The 20,386-nt window shown below is 41.4% G+C and overlaps 1 protein-coding gene across 1 annotated transcript; it reads right to left on the reverse strand.

Moving 5' to 3' along the window:
• Positions 1-250: 250 nt before the first annotated feature.
• On the reverse strand, positions 251-860 carry LOC131254331 (uncharacterized). Its single transcript, XM_058255319.1, has 2 exons — positions 416-860; positions 251-330 (listed from the first exon to the last, which is right to left on the reverse strand). The coding sequence occupies exons 1-2, from the start codon at positions 858-860 to the stop codon at positions 251-253; spliced, it is 525 nt and encodes a 174-aa protein (XP_058111302.1).
• Positions 861-20,386: the final 19,526 nt, after the last annotated feature.

Raw genomic sequence — 20,386 nt, forward strand, 5'->3', positions numbered from 1 at the left:
TTTCTTTCCTTTGAATTAATAACACTCTTGTTTTACTTTAACCAACCATTTTTTAGTCACTATTGTTAGGAGCACTTGATATATGCTCCACGTGCATTGGGACACACAAGTTTAACGGTATGGATAGCCGTCCACTGAGACCACACATGAGGATGATGAGTCTTCACCTCATTTTAAATGGTGCTAAACTTGCATAGGACTCCAAGGAAATTTCTTCTTCCAGAGAAATGAAAATAAACTTCTTCTTTTTCTAAAGGAAGAGATTCATTTCATTGATATGCCAAAAATTTACAGGTATAAGGATGCTGGCAGGACCAGGGACAAAAGATCCTGGACCACCATAAGAGAAACAAGCAAAGGGCTCTGAAAGCCATCCTAACTGAACCTAGACCTACTTTGTCCAATAGAAAATGACCTCGGAGCAAGTGAGGAAGGCTGGAAACTTGTAGGACGAGAGAATCTGCTTGAGTCGAACTACCCAACTTTGCTAAACCATCGGCCGGACCATTAGCCTCTCTAGGGATGAGCGAGCATCTAAAGGAGCCTTTCAAGGAAAGCTTTTGGATCCTAGAAAACCAATACTTCCATTTCCATGCAAATGAGGACCTCCAATTGATGCAGTCTACCACCCATTTTGAGTCGGATTCAATGGAGACACAAAGCAAACCGCGGCTGATGCATAGCTTCAGGCCGTCGTGCAGCGCACGAAGCTCGGCCCTGTTGTTCGAAGAGGACCCATAACCTTCGGCGAATGCAAACACAAGGTTACTGTTGCTATCTCGGCAGATACATCCTCCTCCCGCTGGCCCTGGCTTAGACAGGGCAGAACCATCAACATTGAGCTTCAAGCTGCCCGCCATTGGTCTGACCCACCTAACAATAGTGAAGGTGGGAGGAGTTCAGTGAGGGTGCGCAGGGTCCATGGGAGAAGAAGAGGAGTAGAGGGAGGAGGACTAACCTCCAGCGTGTTTGAGATGAGACAGGGAGTCCATCCAGCTCAAGGATTTCCTGAAAACCCCTAAAGAGGAGACGGACGAACTGTCATACCTGGTAGCGTTTCTAACCTTCCAAATTTCCCAAAGAAGAAACACGGGGGGCCAGACGAAGGATCTTGGATGCAAAAATTCGAGGGGAGGCTAGCTGCCACCACCAGAGAGGACGGTCCATGTGAGACAGGAGTGAGGAGGCAGTGGGACGCCAATAAAATCTGCCAGCTGATTCCACGCGCTAACAGTCAGCGATCCTTCCTGGAAAAGGTGGAGTAAGGATTCAAGTAAGGGGGAGGAGCTCTAACTTACCAAGCAACATGAGCATCTAGAAGCAAGCTCAATGCCTCTGGTTTGGTGTCGACTGGGAGAGCTCCAAGAATCAGCCTCCATAAGAATAGGAAAATCTTTGGAGGAATGAGAGGGTGCCACACCCATTTAGCCCTTCTTCAGCCCGACGACTCTAATCACCCCCCAAGCTGACTTGACAGTGAATTTCCCGCCGGGATCAAAGGGCCAAATCCGAATATCATCTGAGTCAGAAGTACAAATTCCGCCCTGCACAATATGCCTACTTAACCAACTAGGCAGGTCTAAAGGAATCGTCAGCTTCAGTCCATCAGCGTCGATGAAATCTGATACGGAAAGGGGTCTCATCTCCTCTCGAATCATGAGGGGTCTCGGCTCCTCTGGAATCATGAGGGGAGGGAAAATAAACTGAGAAAGCTAATGGAATCCAATCAGTAAACGTTAGTGATCCTTCATTTTCTTATTCATGAATGTGACCATCTACATCATTCAGTGAAGTCTTCCTTTTCATACATGGACATCGCTAGATGACAAATGGATGGCATGGGATGAGATGGGAAGCATGGGATGGGGTGGGGTGGGGTGGGTCGGGAACGCTTCTTGTTAGGCTGTTTTGATGGTTGTTCTAATATTGAAATATTAATACGCACGGTATTTCTTGTCACATGAGGATGTAATTATTTCGTAATAATATAAATACATAGAGATTTTGATTGGCCATCATGTTTGCATATTAAGATGTGGTCAATACTCAATTGATTAAAAGCTTGGTCCGCTTTTCACATATGGACTATTGTATCAGTAAAATAGAATATTAAGATGCATATACACGTGAGATGTACCTCCAAACTAATTTATAAAATGAATTGAATGTGATCTCATAATGATTGACACAATGGGTTTAGTACTTAATCAGATCATGTTATAAGCTTGTGTTGCCGTGGGAATAGATCATTGGTTAATTGGATGAATCTTGTGTGATGAACATGTAAGTGACGAATACAAACTCATAAGTATGAATTAAGCGACACGTGTTGCAAGACTAATTACCTACAAGTGATGAATTGATTCCATTCTACTTGTTATGTGAGTATATGCTAGTGTTGTAAGTGACTAACACCCATATTAATCAATTATTCAAAGCTAGGTGACAAAGTCATAATGAAGTGATGCTATTTAAGCATACATTAATTCAATTGGATTAAAAACAAGTTTAAAAAACAAATAAATTTAGATCAAATCATGTGGATGAGATAAAAATCAATCATAGATGATCACACAGTATTGATGATGCATAAGAGATTTTCTTAAGATATAGGATCAAATGGTCATTCAAATTTTATTATATAGCAATGTAATGGGTTCTTACACAGGTTGGTTAAAAGAAAACGGTATTTAATTGTCCATGATATAGGTTGATTACACTCAACGAGTGGATTGTATTATTGGGGAGTTGATGGATCAAAGATCCAAGCCATCTATTTGATGGCATGCACTTTGATGGACATTTGGGGCTTGTTCCAATGTTTGTGCACTTATAGTATCAATGGACCAGATTGTCAATCATAGGCTTCATATTAGCTGGAGGACTAAATAAATACACTACTTGGGTACCACGTAATTCCTTCATCCCCTATCAGATGTCCCCATCCATCCCAACCGTGGCTTCCAAGTTACATAAAATGGTCAACATCCGACAAAATGGAAAGTTAGGCCCAATGAGGTGAACAGGACCATTTTATAGATCAGATCTTTTGACAACATGCCATCGGTAGTGAAACCTACCAGATGTTGTTGATGTCTTAAATCTCGAGTTGGAATAGATGAATGTGAAACTACTTTCTTGCATGGGAAATTGAAAAAGCAAATTTACACAGAGCAATCTGAAGGTTTTGAAAAACAAAGGGTAAAGAACAAGTTTTGCAGGTTGAAGAGGTTGTTAAACGGCCTGAAACAATCGCCTAGCCAGTGGTACAAGGAATTTGATTCTTTCATGGTGAGTCAGAAATTTATCAGGAGTGAGCATGATCATTGTGTCTATTACAAGACACAGAGTAATGGAAAGTTCATCATCTTGGTATTGTATGTTGATGACATACTTATCGCCACTCATATCATGTCCAAGGTCGACATACTGAAGACTCAATTATCAGGGACATTTGAGATGAAAGATTTGGTGGTTGTAAAGAGGGTTCTCAAAATTGACATACACAGAATATGAGCAAGGTATGATTATCTCAGATAGAATACCTTGAGAAGGTATTGATGAAGTATGTGATGGACAAGGCAAAGTTGGTTAACGTTATCCACGTGGCTCATTTTAAGTTATCTTATAAACAGTGGCCTAAAACATATGAAGAAACACTGGATATGTCTTGTGTGTCTTATTTGAGCGCAGTTACTAGATTGATGTATGCCATGGTCAATACAAGACCAGATATTTCATATCTAGTGGGTGTTGTTAGCAGATACATATCTAACCACGACAAGCTACACTAGGAGGTAGTGAAATGACTACTTTAATACATTCGAGGTATGCAAGATTACGTCTTATTATTTGAGAAATCAAAGGGCAAGTTGGTACGTTTTGTGAATTCTGATTATGCGGTCAGTGTAGATAATAGAAGGTCGACTTCTGGTCACTCGTTTATGCTAGTGGGTGGAGCGATCAGTTGGATGTCAAAGCTTTAGTCTATGGTAACTCTTTTCATAACCGAAGTTGAGTATATGGCAGTGACAAAAGCATTCAAGGAAGGTGTTTGGTTGAGGGAGATGATAAATCAGTTGGGACTTCAATAGGAGGCTATGTCGGTTAATTGTGACAGCAAAAACGCGATCAATTTAGCTAAAAATTCCGTTTATCATTTAAGAGGTATGCAGTGGGTGGCAGTGAAATGACTACAATACATTTGAGGTACGTAGGAATACGTCTTATCATTTGAGAAATTAAATGACAAGTTGGTAGGTTATATGGATTCTAATTATGCTGGCAGTGTGGATAATAGAATGTTAACTTCCAATCACTGGTTTGTGCTACCGGTTGGAGCAGTCAGTTGGATGTCAAAGCTTCAGTTTGTGGTATCTCTTTCCACAACCAAAGCCTAGTATATGCATGGTAGTGATAAAAGCATTCAAAGAAAGTGTTTGGCTGAGAGAGATGATAAATTAGTTTGGACTTTAACAGGGCTATGCCGGTTAATTGTGACAGTGAAAGCGTGATCAATTTAGATAAAAATTATGTTTATCACTAACGTACTAAACATATTGATGGTGACGTATATATTGATATGCGTCACCATTTAATCCGACAAGTACTTGAGGAAGGAAGTGTAAGTCTAGAGAAGATTCACACCAGCGTGAATCTGGTTGATATGTTTACGAAGGTGGTTCCCCTAAAGAACTTCAAGTTCTTTGCAACATCTATAGGCTTGGCAAATGCATAAATGGAAGACAGAATGTGAACAAGAAGTGATAGTAGAACTATGATGTAAGGTACAATTAGATATGAATATAAGGAGCTATAAAGAATGAAGATTGAAGACATTGTTGAGATTGTTGTTGATGTCTTAGATCTGTAAACAACAGGTTATGCTTTACCATTGAAGTGCCATCGAGCAGGTGTCGATGCCATTGAATTTCTATCGAGAAAATCCATGTTGGTTACTGAAACTTTTTAGTATTGCTACTCGATGTCATCGAAGTAAGTTCAATGTCATCGAAGTCCCATCGAGCGCGCACACAGAATTACGTAAATGCAGGATTTGTTTCCTATTTCGATTGTGATACTATATGATTTATATATATATATATATATATATATATATATATATATATATATATATAAAGTTCTATACGGTCGAGCTCATAGGAACTTCCCATGAGGTTAAGCTATGTGGGCTCCACCGTGATGCGTGTCAAACATTTACTTCATCAGTCAGATGCGCCATTCCATGGTGGAACTCGATCTTTAAAATCAAGTCAATCCATGACTTGTGTGGGCCACACCACATACAAAAGTTGAGAGGGGTTATCCTCCCATTAAAACATTCCTAATCATTTTTTGGGCCCACCAAGATGTGGTTCACAAATCTAGCCCATCCATTATGTGTGTCCTACTTGGATGAGGGGTTAGACCAAGTTTCAGATGCATCCATATTTCAGGTGGGCGCCACTAAGTTCTTTTATATGTTTTAGGCATGTCTTCATATGATTTTAGATGGTATGGCCCACCTGAGTTCCGTGTATGACTAATTTTTAGGATGTCCCATAATTTAAAGGGGACCCATCAAATGCACAATGTTTATGTTCGACACATCACGGTGGGCCCATACAGCTCAACCGCATAGAACTATTTCCCATATATATATATATATATATATATATATATATATTGGGTGTAATCGAGAAACAATAGAGTTCTAAGTATTTTTAAATCATTCGTAAGGGTTTTAAAAGCATAGCTTGAGCTTGTGAAGGAGATTTGAGGCTTGTTCGAATCGGTAACTTCCTATCTCTTATAATTTTGGCTTTCATAGTCCATCACTTGTCGCTTTGTACTGTGGTTTTTTCAAAAGAAATTTTTTTGTTTATCTTACTCCTCTTGATCATTCTTGCAGAATAAGGAGCTTTCATCGAATCTGATGTCAAGGCTGATGATGACCTTGCGTGTGACCTAGTCGAATAACCTGTAACATTTTACACCAACACCATAGCCAACAAGATGTAATTTTTGGCTCTATGGTCTAGCTTATCTGTCTTAACTAATGATACATGAGAGTAACCTTATAACCAAATATGCACAAATCTAAGTAGTCCATCTTATGACCACTCCATACTTCCTCTGGAATTTTACATTCAATTGTCGTAGAAGGAGACCGATTCACCAAATAGCAAGCAATGTTAATGGCCTCGGTCCATAGGTCCTTGCCCAACCCAGCATTACTTACATGCATCGGGGTCTCTCCAAGAGAGTCTGATTCATCTGTTCAGCCACACCATTTTTTTGGGCATGTGGTGCATCGTGTTGTGCCTAATGATCCTGTCATCTTTATAATATTCATTGAAATCAATGGAAGTAAATTCACCTCCATTATCAGTCCTTAAAACTCTTATTTTTTGCCTTAACTATTTTTCCATCATTGCCTTTCAATGTCTAAATGTAGTAAAAACTTTGGATTTGCATTTCATGAAGTAAATCCAAACTTTCCAGGAGTAGTCGTCAATGAATAAGACAAACCATGATGACCCTCCAACGGAAACCTTTGGCGATGGCCCCATACGTCAGAGTGCACATAATCAAGCACTCCCTTACATACATGTTTTTCATATTTAAAAGATAATTTAGATTGTTTACCATATATGCAATGCTCGCATATATCTAAATCAGTATTCTTACAAAATGAAATCAAACATCGATCAAAAAGTACTTTTATGCCCTGCTCGCTCATGTGGCCCAAACGGGCATGCACATACGTGCAGATGTGGAAGCTGCAACAGTCGTTGCCGCTCTACCTACTGAAGTGCTTTCGATCAACCTGTAAATGTTTTCGTGCCTCTACGCTCTCATAACCACGAGTGCCCCTTTTGAAACTTTAAGGACACCATTAAGTCCAGTAAACTTGCACCCTATAGCCTCGAGTGCACCGAGAGAAATCAAACTCTTCTTCATATGAGGAACGTGCCTAACATCAGCCAATATACGCTTCATCCCATTAAACATCTTGATGTGCACCGTACCAATAGCCACAATATTATAAGCATTGTCATTGCCCATAAAGACCTGTCCACCATTGCACTCTCTGTAACTGGCAAACCAACTCCAATGAGGAGTCATGTGATATGAGGCTCCTATGTCAAGGACTCACTCATCTTTATGATTGTTGTGCAAGTGTCTGAACATAGACACAAACAACACCTCACATGTGTTGTCTCTTCATCAAATGTGACAATCTTGGCCTGCTTGGAAGAAGCCTCTGAGTTTTCTTTCTTCGCTTTAGGATTTGTACAATCCTTCTTCATGTGTCCAGTCATCCCATTGTTCTAGCACTTCAATTTTTCTTTGCCCTTACCCTTGGATTTGGATCTAAGTCTTGAAGATCCTGTACCTTACTCAATATTCATGCCTCTCGTAAGCAGTGCATCAGAAGATGTCCCTATCTCGCCGTTTATCTTTCTCATTGTCTTCTTCTGAATGAATGAGATAATGGTGTCCACACTTAGGATATTATTACCGGTGCACAAAGAGTCCCTGAATGACTCATACGATGTAGGAAGAGAATTCAACAACATACATGCCTGATCTTCATCTTTAACCACTTCCTCCATGTCCAGCAACTTGCAAATAAATTTATTAAAACTATTGATGTGGGCCTCCACATCTCCACTCTCTGTCATTCTGAAGTTGAACAACTGCAGCTTCAAGTGTAGGTGATTCTCAACGGACTTTTTAGCATAAAAATCCTCTAACTTTGCCCACAAATTCGATATGGTTTTCTCCCTCAAGACATTATAAAGGATCTCATCCGTGAGACACAAACAGATAGAGGATCATGCATTTTTATCAAGACTATTCCATTCTTCATCACTCATAGACGGTGGTCGCTCCTCAAGAGCCCTATCTTTGCCTTGCTTAGTTAATAGGTTAATCATCTTAACCTTCCATAACTCAAAATTATTTTTTCCCGAGTACTTCTCAATATCATACTTAGTGTTTCCCATTGAGACTAATCCTTCATATTCAAGCCTGCACCCCAGCGTTAGCTTTGATACCACCTGTTGGGGGGTCGTAGAAGCACACCGAGATGAATCTAGGATAGTAATCCACACTAAGCAAACACAAAGAGAATACAGATTTTAACATGGAAAAACCCTTTTGGAAAAAAACTAAGGCACAAAGCGATAGATGATTACTATGAAAGCAAAAATTACAAAGAGAAAAGAGCTTATCCACTTCGAACAACCTCGAATCTCACCCACGCTACACACCTTTGAAACCCTAGAGCGATGTAGAAAGCTTTGGAATACCTCTCAATCCCGTTTACACCTATATATATAGCTTTAGAAAGAATTTCAAACAAAATAGGAAGAAAATTTCTCAAATCCGACGGATCTGCAAAATTCTGCACGAAATCATTCGATGTCATCGAACGCCCTTCAATAACATCGGAAAACTACCAAATCATCAAGCAAAAAAATGGATTTTACAAAAATCTTCGATTGCTTGACCCAGCTTCGATGGCATTGAACACATCTTCGATGTTATAGAAAAATGGCATCAATATGTCCAGTAACCAATAGAAGAGATTTGAAAAATACTCGATGGTATTGAAGCCTGCTTGATGACATAGAACCTATCATCGATGGACTGTAGATATTATAGATTTAAGACATCTATCAACAACAATTTTTTGCTAGTTGGTGCTACTAGTTAAGGGATGTTTGCTAGTCTATGGTTGTAAATGGATGAGGTTAAGGGTTGCTGCTTGTCTATTAGGAGCGGTTCATTTTCTGACAGTGGCGTAAAAGATGGGTGGATTGATTATAGCAAGAGGTGGCTGGTTCTGAAGGCATCTGCAGGGGATGCTATTTGGGCTATTATTGTTGCCTGGCCTCTCTCGCTGTGTCCCTGTTTGTTTGTTTTTTCTAGGCTTCGTTCAGCTATTTTTATAATTTTTTACCTAATGTTGTTTTGTGGTGTTATATGACCGGTGAAGCTCATTCTTTTTTTGTGGTTGTAACGTCTCGAAAAAATTCATACAAAGACCCAAGTACCACCTCCGGCAGAAATCACTCAGGACCAAATCCTTTAGAAATTAGATGAGTATTAACTAGTGCTACCCTAGAGTACCTGTAAAATTAGCACTAATTACTTTAAATATGATTTGCAAGACCCAAAACATGCAGAATCGTTAACACTACATTACCTTAAAACTTAGGATCCATCTCAAAACCCAGTTGCTCTTAGGAGCACTTTGAAACTCCATATCGGACCGAGACCGCACGTCAAAAATTCGATTATCATGAAACTAGACGGTTATGACTGCATTACTGGACTTGACAACCATCTTGAAAATCAAGTCCTAATAGTACCCAGAAATGCACAACTTGAGCCTGGAGCGAAGTGTGTGAGAAACACGAATATCTTTAGAAAATGAACTGAAACTTAAGTGAATTGAGTCATTCACTTGCAGGCCAAATCTAAAGATTTTGACCGTTGAAATCTGACCCAATTACACCCTCGGATCAGGAAAAATTTCTAACACATGTCAGTGCACTTGTGGCCTTGATCGAGTGGCGACGACCGTCGAACTGAAACTGGTCCGCCATGGTCGATCTGTAAATCTGATCGGACCAAAAACTCAGCTTGACCTAGATCTAATGTCAAGGGGCTTAAGTCTGAGTGTACGCAGAAAAGGGGCCTCCAAAACAGTTCCGTTAGACAGAAACAGACGCCCTTTGGATATAACCTAAGTATACCTTGGCCCTGGGGCCATTTCCATCAGTCCTGGGCCTATATAAGGGTCTTAAACCCTCTCTCTCCTTTACATACGAATTTCTAACCCTAGGTGATAGAAGAGAAAAGAAGAGAAGGAAAGAGAGAGAAAGTGAGCGAGAGGGTTGGCATTTGTTCCGGGAATTCAATCCCGCCGCTCCACGTGCTTAACCACCCTTCTCATGTCGCTATTCCGGTGATTCTGATTCCGATCTTAGGTAAGAAAACCTAACCCTAATCTATTTTAGGGTTTCTAATAGTGTAAATGGTGGAATAGCTAACCAATTCCCTGTTATAGGTTATTGTGGTGCCGTAGACAAAAACTTAGCTTTTAAACTGAGTTCATTACGAGTCTACTGGCGAAAGGTACAGATTATAAATGTTTAGGTTATGGTTTTCAAGGCTTTTAATGTCAGCTAATGATTTATGACTGACTTGAATGCTACCACATGCCTAGATGCGATGTTTCCCGCACTTTACAAATATATATGAACTATGTTGAATATAGTGAAATCCATGTGTTTGTTGATATGCTTGAATGAATATGGAATTATGATTCATGCTTGCCATAATTATTGATTTTAAATGTGTGATCGTTGTACACGTGGCATCTCCTTGTGAAAGGATTTGCTATAATGTGTGTTTTAACTAAGTTATTACATGTATGTAATATGTGTAGTTTAAGTGTTTGATAAAATGCCTCAATGAGGAAATACTTGTTGAAATGTATGTAATGTGGGCGTTGAGATAGGATTCTCAATTCCCTTAACTATGGCTATAGTTTCCTTTATGTAACCTATATCGCTACTACGTGCTTTATGGTTGAAATGCCTATATATGCTAACATGTACCCTATGTGTTTGTTGAACTGCTTATGTGAGATCTGTATTTGATTTCAATCGCCACATGTTGTTTTGGCTTACTATATGTGAATGTTATTGTTTGGAAGGTGTTTGGGACTATTACATAGTCCAGGCAATCGGTAACAGGTTCCGACCATGTGGCTGAAGTTGTTTTCGCCACACAGGACGTGTTCGATGAATCCGAGCCGTACCTCAGTTGTCGACAGTAGTTAGGCCACACGAAGTGCTTACGCACTTCATGTCGATCATCTCGATGTGCGCTCGTACTAATCGGGCTCGTCAAGTAACCCGATTGACCCGATGTATGTTCACCATGTATGGAAGCTATTGCTTGAACCTACGATACCAAACTCACTAGTGGAAACCCTGTTAACCTTGGTACCTCTATCCGCTAAGACTCATGAGCCGGACATGGTGGTATGGGAAACCGTGGTCGTGCTATCGGCTTATGCTGGGGTGATAAGCCTCCCAGTAGTGACCAGTGAGCAACCCAAACTCGTGGGCCGAATACGGTGGTATGGGACACTGTATTCGAGATGTCGGCCTACACTGGTGCAGCCTAGCTGTGGTCCCCAGTCGAGTTAGTGACGAGCCTTTGAAAATAGACTGTCAGTTGGTAGGGTGTTAGTGAAGTGACATCGAGCATACTCTGAGACTGCGTTGAGGCGACGAGTCTTTTCGTAGTAACTAGAGTATAAACTAGGCATACACTAATCAGGTGACAAGCCCTTTAGAGTGACCTAGAACCGTAACATCGTATGAGATTTACTAGGACTGACGACCCTAGAATGGATCATTGTTTGGGAATTGATATAAGGGAGGTACCTTAGTTTTCCAATCCTACTGTATGAAAAGGTCTAACAAAAACTCAGTCATCACGCTCATGCACCGCATTGCATGTGCCTTTGGCATTGTTGTTGAGCACAGAGAAAGGGGTGCATGCCGCGACCATAAGAGGAAGATCGCAGAGGGAGTGCAGGCGAGGGCATGCATCATTAATACATATCATGTTTGCATTAACCAAAGTACTTAGGGATGTTTGATTGTATTGCTTTATCATTACTGCTTGATTGAATTGATAACATGTTAACCTTTGCTTTATAGCTCCACTGAGTTGATCACTCACTCCCACGTTACGGGACGGTGTTTTAAACACCAACCAGACCCTATTTTAGTTTCAGATGATGGCGATGCTTACGAAGCGGAGCCAGACTTTTATGATGATGAGGAGGGTTTCTCCTATATGCAGCTATCGGGCGGGTCTATGTAGACCATGTTCTGATCGACGGGGTTACAAGGATGCTGATTAGACGTCATTATACTTGTTATTTTACACTTTTGGAACACCCATCTATATTCATTTTGTTCATTTTTTAAGTATACATGTATATATTTAACTTGGTAACATGTTCATGATGAGGTTCGAATATTGCATACCAGACCCTGAGTATTGCCGAATTTTACGTCCATGATAAGGCTTAATGGAATACTTTAATCGTGTTTTTGTTGCAGGGCGTAATTAGGAGCGTTGATTGAAAAAGAGTATTAAAAGTATTGATTTGATGCTCTGAAGTCACCAAAGCAAAGGATGGACTCTAGAGGACAGAGATCAACGGATTTACACGCCATAGATCCGAGAAAATCAAGTCGTTCATGTTAAAGAGGCCCAAAAATGGTCCAGAATGCAAGATCACAGGGTTCCCGTCATCTGATTGACTAAAAACTTCATACATGTGATGATGACCATAAATTAACCGTACATATTAAATTTCAACCATTGGATCTCTGTGGAATTGGCCCAACAGACAGATCAGCCCATAAACCGTTGATTCTGGGGCCACCTGCAATCTGGATATGCTTTAAATGTTGGATCAACCCATTAAACTATCTAAGAAAAGGGATGAATGGATTGGATTTCCCATAACCATCACCATGGACCCCACTTAATTTGTGTGTGCACCGTGCACATGTGCACCGGATGTGCACGGCAAGTCCAAGATGGTCAAACCGACCTGCACCCGTTCTTCATTCAAAAATAGCAAAAGCCATTTTATCCGGCATGAAATAGGGGTGCCGTTTGATCATTAGTGGGCCTCCATCATGACCTATGCAAACGATCCGAGACGTCCATCATGCAGAGGGGCTCGCTTTAGCCAAACCCATATTGTCTTTATGCACTCATGCACGCACAGATGCTGGTTTCAATGGTCACAAACAGACTACCCTACAACTGTTACAGTTGATTTCTTCCTTGGGTCACGCCGAATCTGATCCAAAACCGTCCCTTCCCAACCGAAATTTCGTGAAGAATCTTATGGACGGCGTGGATTTCTCAAAACACCGAAGGAGGTGGGCCTCACAGAAGTTCCCGCAAGCAGTAATACGTAGGAACGTGTGCATGCTCTGCTTTACGGACGTCCGAGAAGTCTAGGGTAGTACGCATCAAATTCCTTCATCAGAAACATTGATCTGGACCGACCATTGCATCTAGAGAAGAATTTTGACCAAAACCTCATATTCCCTTGCAACCATCTATACAGATAGGATTGTCATGGTTAGATCTTTCACCAGACGTTGATCCACGTGGTGGCCCACTAAAAGCTCAGATCCATTTCAAATTTTGAATATTGGCCTAAATTGATCCTACTAAGACAATGATCAATGCAGATTCGCTGAAAGATCGTTGTGTGTGGGTCCCATAGATATCAGCAAAGATCTTCCGCAGGAGCCTTTGCATCGATGCATCCCCACTGACTGACCCTGGCAGCTATAAAGAGACAAGAAAGAAGAGAGAAAAGGATCCTTAGACGTGGGATAGGGAGATCAGTGGGCAGCCATGGAGGCGACGCGTGGAGCATGGGCCGGTTAAACGAGTTTTTCTTCTTTCCTTTTATTTAGTTATTTTATTAAGAGATTTTAGCCACTCATGTCTATTCTAGTTAAACTCTTAAACTAAGGCTAAGAGGAAGCTTGCAGCTGATTAGGATGGTCGCTTATTTGATTCATAAGCCATTAACCTTATGATTCTAATTTGATTATTAAGGTATGGAGGATTTAGTCATCGATCGATTCATAATTAAGCATAAACAAGCATAACCCACAAACAATAACCACGAGAACACCACCACAAAATCCACTAAGATCAAAAACTTTTGAGTACGATGCGATAGAAAGGAAAATACAATGATAAAAGAAACAAAACTCCGGAAGCTCGGCCTGCACGGTCCAACTACGGCGAGACTATGGCTGCGGCTGGCCTACACGCATCAATCGTGCGTAAGCTTATGGAAAGCTTAGAGGGTGGTGTAAGTGTGTGCGCAATATAAAGCGTGCTCAAAATGCAAGGTCAGAGTGATGCGGAAACATGGTGATGAGCACATGAATGCAATCAACCGTACCAAGGCTATGCGGTGCAAGATATGAATGCTATCGGCTATACACAGCCATGCGATGCGAGATGCAACTCAAGCATGCCAATTCTCAACATGTATCAGTACAGTTCTCATTCAGGATAATAAACGGGGTTCAATACACTCCAAATGGCAATGTAGCTCTCCTAGCCAGTCCAAGTGAGCGTAAGAAACCTCACTATCCGCCTGGCCAATAGTCTGCCAATACCTATCCGGCACGTCGATAGCGGACCCATTCACGAGCTGGTCAAACTCAGCCTAGTATTGCCCCCTACCCTCGGGCGAGTAAGGCCACACTCCTTTCCAACCGACCACGACACAGTGGGAGACGCGGCCTCCTGGTATTCGGCCCTCATGCGCTCGTATATCCACTCGGTCTCGACGTTGGAGTCATCCTCTGGTACCATCGGGTTTAGGGATTTTCACCCAGGGACGTCTATGGCGCCCGTATGCTAGAACCAAATATTTTCGGTATCCAACCCAGCCATCCATGATGTGTCTATGGAGGCTATGGCCCTGATGTCACTAGGGCATTCAGTAACTATAATCACACAAATGCAAGTGCATGAGTCACATTATCAGTCATGCAACAATCTCGTATGTACCATGCACTTATATCAGGGAGCCCATAAACAGTCTGCCCAAGGCATATGCTATGATTGGTCACTCCTCACATCAGGCATGCATATGATGCGAATGATCATGAATTATGGACCTATACTATCATGTTATGAGGTGGTGGACTCTGATTAAAATGAAGATGGGCCTGGGCGGCCTATATACTACAGGTATGGGCCTATTAATGGGCCTTAGGGAGATTCATAATGCGGACATTTAACCGACATTATCCTCACAATGTGGACATAAAACCAACATTGTTCCCAAAGGATGGCCTTCCACGAATCACACATTTCAATGGGTATTTTGCACATCTTATTGGGCCTCGACCCATGGGCCTCTAAAACATCAAATGGCCTCATACATGGGTCTTTCAGATACATATCAAGGTGGGCCTCAATGATGGGCCAAAATTGCATCAACATGGGCCTAGTCACACGGGCCTTGCATACATTACAGAGGGCTTATGCAATTTAAGGTGGGCCTCAATAATGGGCCTAAAAAATAATTTTCAAGGTGATTGAATGATTGGATGAAACACACCTATCATGGTGGGGCCCACACTAAAGGAGGGTGTGGATTATCATACATATATAAGTGGGTCCCGTGTGGGGCCTACCATAATGTTTATTTCCCATCCAACCCATTGATAAGGTCACTCAAACTCGGGGCCACAATAATGTTTCTTTTCCACCCCAATCTGGCCCACTGAAATGTTTATTTTCTAACCAACCTGGGCCCATTGTAATGTTTATTTGCCATCCAATTCCTCATAAGGTCATTTAGGCCAGGTAAGGCCCACTGTAATATTTATTTTCTACTCGACCTTTTGATAAGGTCACACGTGACCTGGGCCCACATTAATGCATATTTACCACCCAACCCGTTGGTCACGTGCACCTGGGGTACGGCACACTTGAATGGGCCCACTGAAATGTTTATTTTCTGTACAACCTGCTCACACAGGCCACGTGGTGAAGGGCCCACCGCAATGTTCATTTCTCATCTAACCTGTTGAAAAGGATACGCGGGCAGGGAGCCCACTGTAATGTATATTTGACGTCCAACCTGTTGGTAAGGTCATTAGACCTTTGGGCAGATGTGGGGCCCACCGAAATGTGGTTCACAAATCCGGCCCATCCATTATGTGGGTCCCATCTAAATGATGGTACAGACCAAGTTTAAGCAACATCCAAAACTCAGGTGGGCCCTGCCAAATGATTTTATATGTTTTAGTATGTCTTCACATGATTTTCAATGATGTGGCCCACCGGAGTTCCATATACAGTTGAATTTTGGGGTGGACGGCTGAAATATGGGGACCCATCAAATGCACGGTGTTGATGGCCGAGATGCACCAAGGTGGGACCACACTGGGGGCCGTGAGCCCGTGCCGCCGTCCGTCCGTCGACGATCGCAGCCAGCGCAGTTGCGCACTGCGCTTTCTTTCCAGCGGCCCGGCCAGCTGCGCTTCTTTCTTTTCTTTTTTTTTTTTGAAAAGAGTTTTTTTCACGGTTTTTCCTAGGTGGGGCCCGCTTCATGCACGATCCACTCCATCCATTGGTCTCGTGGCTTGATACCAACCCATGGAGTCCAATATTGAGCTTTTTTAGATGTACAGGAGCTCAGGGAGCAAATCAAAGGTACGGACACTGTTTCCTATGGTACTACCAGAAAATGGGATCAACTTCATTTTTCGGCTCAACGCCTAAAATGAGTTGAGGAACAACATGGACGGCTCGGATCTTACATATACATCAAGGTGGGGCCTGCATGAGTGGCCCACCACTCTTTTCTTCTCTTTTTTTTTTTTTTTTTAACAGTCCATTGTTGCAACGTCCAGCGTCCAGGGACGCTGGACGGTTGTATATATTCACAAAAATTGTGGTGGGTCCCACGTGAATGTGGCCCACCAATATATATATATATATACATATACATTTAATGTTTACCTTATATTGTATATATATATAAGTACATATTATATTATATATTATATACATAAGTATATAAAATATAACATACATATATATATATATATATATATATATATATATATATATATATATATATATATATACCTATAAAAAGATGCATTGGACCCATCCCAACAGTAGAGGGTGCGGATCATCACCTATAATAGAGTGGGCCACACCGTCTGATGTAGATGAACGGAGGAGATGTAACACCTATCGGTGGGATCCACACCATTACAAAGAAAGAATGAGAGAGAGATAAAGAGAGAGATACACGGTGAGATAGAGGAACCCCGCCACTATGGGCCCTCTTGATTAAATCACATACATCCAAATGGGTCCCACCAACAAGTGGGCCCTAAAATTTAAATTAATGGAAGATCACCCACCTTATCTTCCTTCTCCTAGCTCCCTTGGACTCCTTAGCTCCTTACCTTCACTTTTAATGGAGATTGATGAAGGATGAATGGTTGAGATTGGAGATGAGAGGGTGGGCCACACTTGAAGTTGAGAGAGGAGTGTTGGATGAGTGAAATTTCTCATGGGATTTGGAAAATTTGCTAGAGAATGAGAGGGAGAGATAGAAATAATGGGTGGAGGGATGGGTGGAGTGATGGTTGTAAGAAAGAAGTGATGAGGGGTATGGTTTAGTTTGAAATTGGTGGAGAAGAGGGATGGTTGAAGTTGAAAATGAGAAAAAGAGGAATGGTGAGGTGGAAAGATGGTGGACTTTTGGAAAAAGAGGGAATGGGTGAAGTACTTTGAGGCATGGTTGCATTTATGGTTAATTAGAGAGACTAATTGTGTAGAGATTCCCTCGAAATCCGCAACGCGCGGTGTTTCTTCGGAATAAACGCTGATCGGCATCTTCTTACCTGGGTATCGGTTCGGTGCGCAAGTCACGGCGTTGGAACCGCGGCGACGACGCGATCGTCAAGACATAAGTTTCAGATCGAGCCGACGTCGGTGCGCGGGACCTCACTTAGGATCGTGCGCAAACATCGAATTCGGTGCGAAGGTTACCGGAATTTGACCGGAAGGACCGCGGAAGCTAACGGAACAGTACGGATTAGGACACGGGTCTTACATTATCCATGCATGGAAAAATAAACATCATGATGGGGGTCCATGGAGAATGGCCCCATCATGAAATGATCATGAGAATCAAGATGGGTCATCGGCCACACCTAGGGTCTAAAGTGAGATCCATACCATCAATCAGTAGGCCCCACTTGGCCCATCATCAAAAGAATGAAATCTAAGCTTATAAAAGCACTAACCGTTCGATCTTCTTGGTTTATTGGAAAGCCGATCTCCTTGTGTCTCACTTTGATGGTGGAAGATGAGAAATGAATGACTAGGATGAAGGTTTTTGGATGAGGAAGTGGGCCACACACATCTCACTTTCTCTCTTGAAAAACCATGGACGTGCACCTCTCTTTTGCTTAGAATTTTGTGTTTTGAGAACGATAGAGAGAGAGAGAGAGAGAGAGAGAGAAGGGGTTGTAAGGGAGAGGTGATGGATGTGAGTGATGGAATGATGGAAAGTTGTACTTGACATGTATAAGTGTGTAAGAGAGAGGGTGAGAGAGAGTTGACTTTGGAGTTGCTTGTACTTGACATGAGGTGATTGATTGATTGATGGGACATGATATAGAGATTCTCTTGAGATTGCAAACGCACGGCGTTTTCTTTGAAATAAACGTCGACCCACATCTCCCTGCCAGGGTATCCAATCAGTATGCAAGACACGGCATTGGAACCGTGGCGATGGTGCGGTCGCAATGGTACAAGTCTCGGATTAAGCCGACTTAAATTTAAAAGATGTGACTTTCGATAACGCGCAAACGTCGATTATAGGTCGTAGGTTGTCGGAATTCGACCCGAAGGACTGGAAGCCTACAGAACAGTATAGGTTAGGATACGAGTCTTACATATAAGGTACGCCAAGTAACTAATTTTGGTTTAGAAGATATTCTTGTTGAATGAATAAAGAAAGAAATGAAAAAAAGAGAGAAATTTTTTTTTATATACATATTTATATAAATAAGTATTATAGAAAAATGTAGGTAGAATAAAGTTCTCCATGTATTTTTTTTTTTTTTTTTAAAAAGTGCATAGACTGCTGCCGTAGTAGTTCGTACACTTTTTTTCAATGGCTATGGTTATAATCCGTAGCCTGGGGGGGCACTAGATCGGCGTGGCCCCGCCGGACAAGCCAACAAGTGGCGGGGGGCCCTCCAATTCAGCAAGCCCACCCCAATTCGGATTTGATTATGGGCAAGGCATCTATGGCTACAGTTATAATCCATAGCTATAGGTCTGACCATAGCATGAGACATTATCTTGCTTCTTTGAACCTCTACTATTGAAACGGTTATAGGGTCACAGAAGTCTTGGATCATTATGAAATTTGTTTTTACTCTTCATCCAGGTTTTTGTGACCTTATGAATAGATTGGATGGAAAATAAATGTTATGGTGGGGCCTACAAAATTTTTAACGGTGAAAATCAATTTCCCCGCTGTTTTGTGGTGTGCTCCAGTTGATCTTTGGATATGATTTTTTCTTTTTAATAATGCAATGCTCCGAAATGATCTCAAATATGGATGAATGCTGTTGGATATGATAAATACATAACTGTGGGGCCATGTAGCTTTGATCACTTTTGAACCATTCGTACAACTCAGAGTTCGAGGAGCGTCAGCGCTCGTCATCGAGCACCAAGTGATCCGCTTCTGGAAAGAAAGCAGGGGCATTTTCAACCTGATAAATGGGGGCCGTATGGGTCGTACAGTTGGAAATTTCTCACCGCGCTGCAAAAAGCAGCGGCATATTGACCGTCTAGCATTAAAACCCTTTTTGGGGTGCCTTATTTGTAGGTTTTGTTGCTACTGGTGCTCAACGCTACCGGACAATAGATACTGGCAATCTACTGCCAGGGGGAGTTGGGGACTTCATGAATTATAATATTTTAATTTTTTATTAAGTATTTTAGTTTATTTGAATTAAATATAATAATTTTATTTTTATTTAATAAAAAATAATTTCTTTATTAAGAATAACATGTTCAAACGAGAGATAGGGGCAAATGTATTAAATTAACATATTTCAGACATCTAAGATATTTGTTAACAAACAAGTTGTTACAAATTCAGTACTTAATTGTCAGAATTTAGTCATAATTATCAAACGGGTTTTTTGGCTTCCGATTATTCAGGCTAAAGATTTTAGATCCAGGCTTCTAATTTAACAAACGGGCCTAAGTGTGCCTGCTATATGTTTTCTTCTTGTTGTAATATACCAAAGTTAGAGGTAGATTGCCTGGTGTGCATCAGTCTTGGTGGTGGTTTGTACATCGCCCATCACAATGCATGTGTTATATCCACACTGTCTTATTTTTTGAGATCATCTTAGGGCACGGGCAAAAAATGAGACCAATCCAAAGAAAAGTTGACCACACCATAAAAAGCAGTGGGGATTCATGACTGCCTACCATTGAAAACTTCTTGGGGGCCACATAAGTTTTGCATGAAGTTAATATTTGTGTTTTCGTTTTGTCCTTGTCCCCTTTATCTGTGTGACCTTATGAACACGTTAGATGACAAATTAACATCATGGTGGGCCCTAGGAAGGTTTAATGGTAGACATCATTGTCCCCACTGCTTTCTATATCTTAGTCAACTTAAGCTTTGGATTTATTTCATTTTTGGGCCATGCCTCACATGATATTG

Source organism: Magnolia sinica, chromosome 8 (genome assembly GCF_029962835.1).
Source record: "Magnolia sinica isolate HGM2019 chromosome 8, MsV1, whole genome shotgun sequence".
Taxonomy (NCBI): domain Eukaryota; kingdom Viridiplantae; phylum Streptophyta; class Magnoliopsida; order Magnoliales; family Magnoliaceae; genus Magnolia; species Magnolia sinica.

Excerpts from the sequence above, each read along its gene's own strand:
- LOC131254331 (XM_058255319.1), bottom strand. The coding sequence starts at position 860 with ATGGCGGGCAGCTTGAAGCTCAATGTTGATGGTTCTGCCCTGTCTAAG. Across the intron at positions 331-415 it reads CCTTCCTCACTTGCTCCGAG|GATCTTTTGTCCCTGGTCCT; the intron begins GTCATTTTCTAT and ends ATGGTGGTCCAG.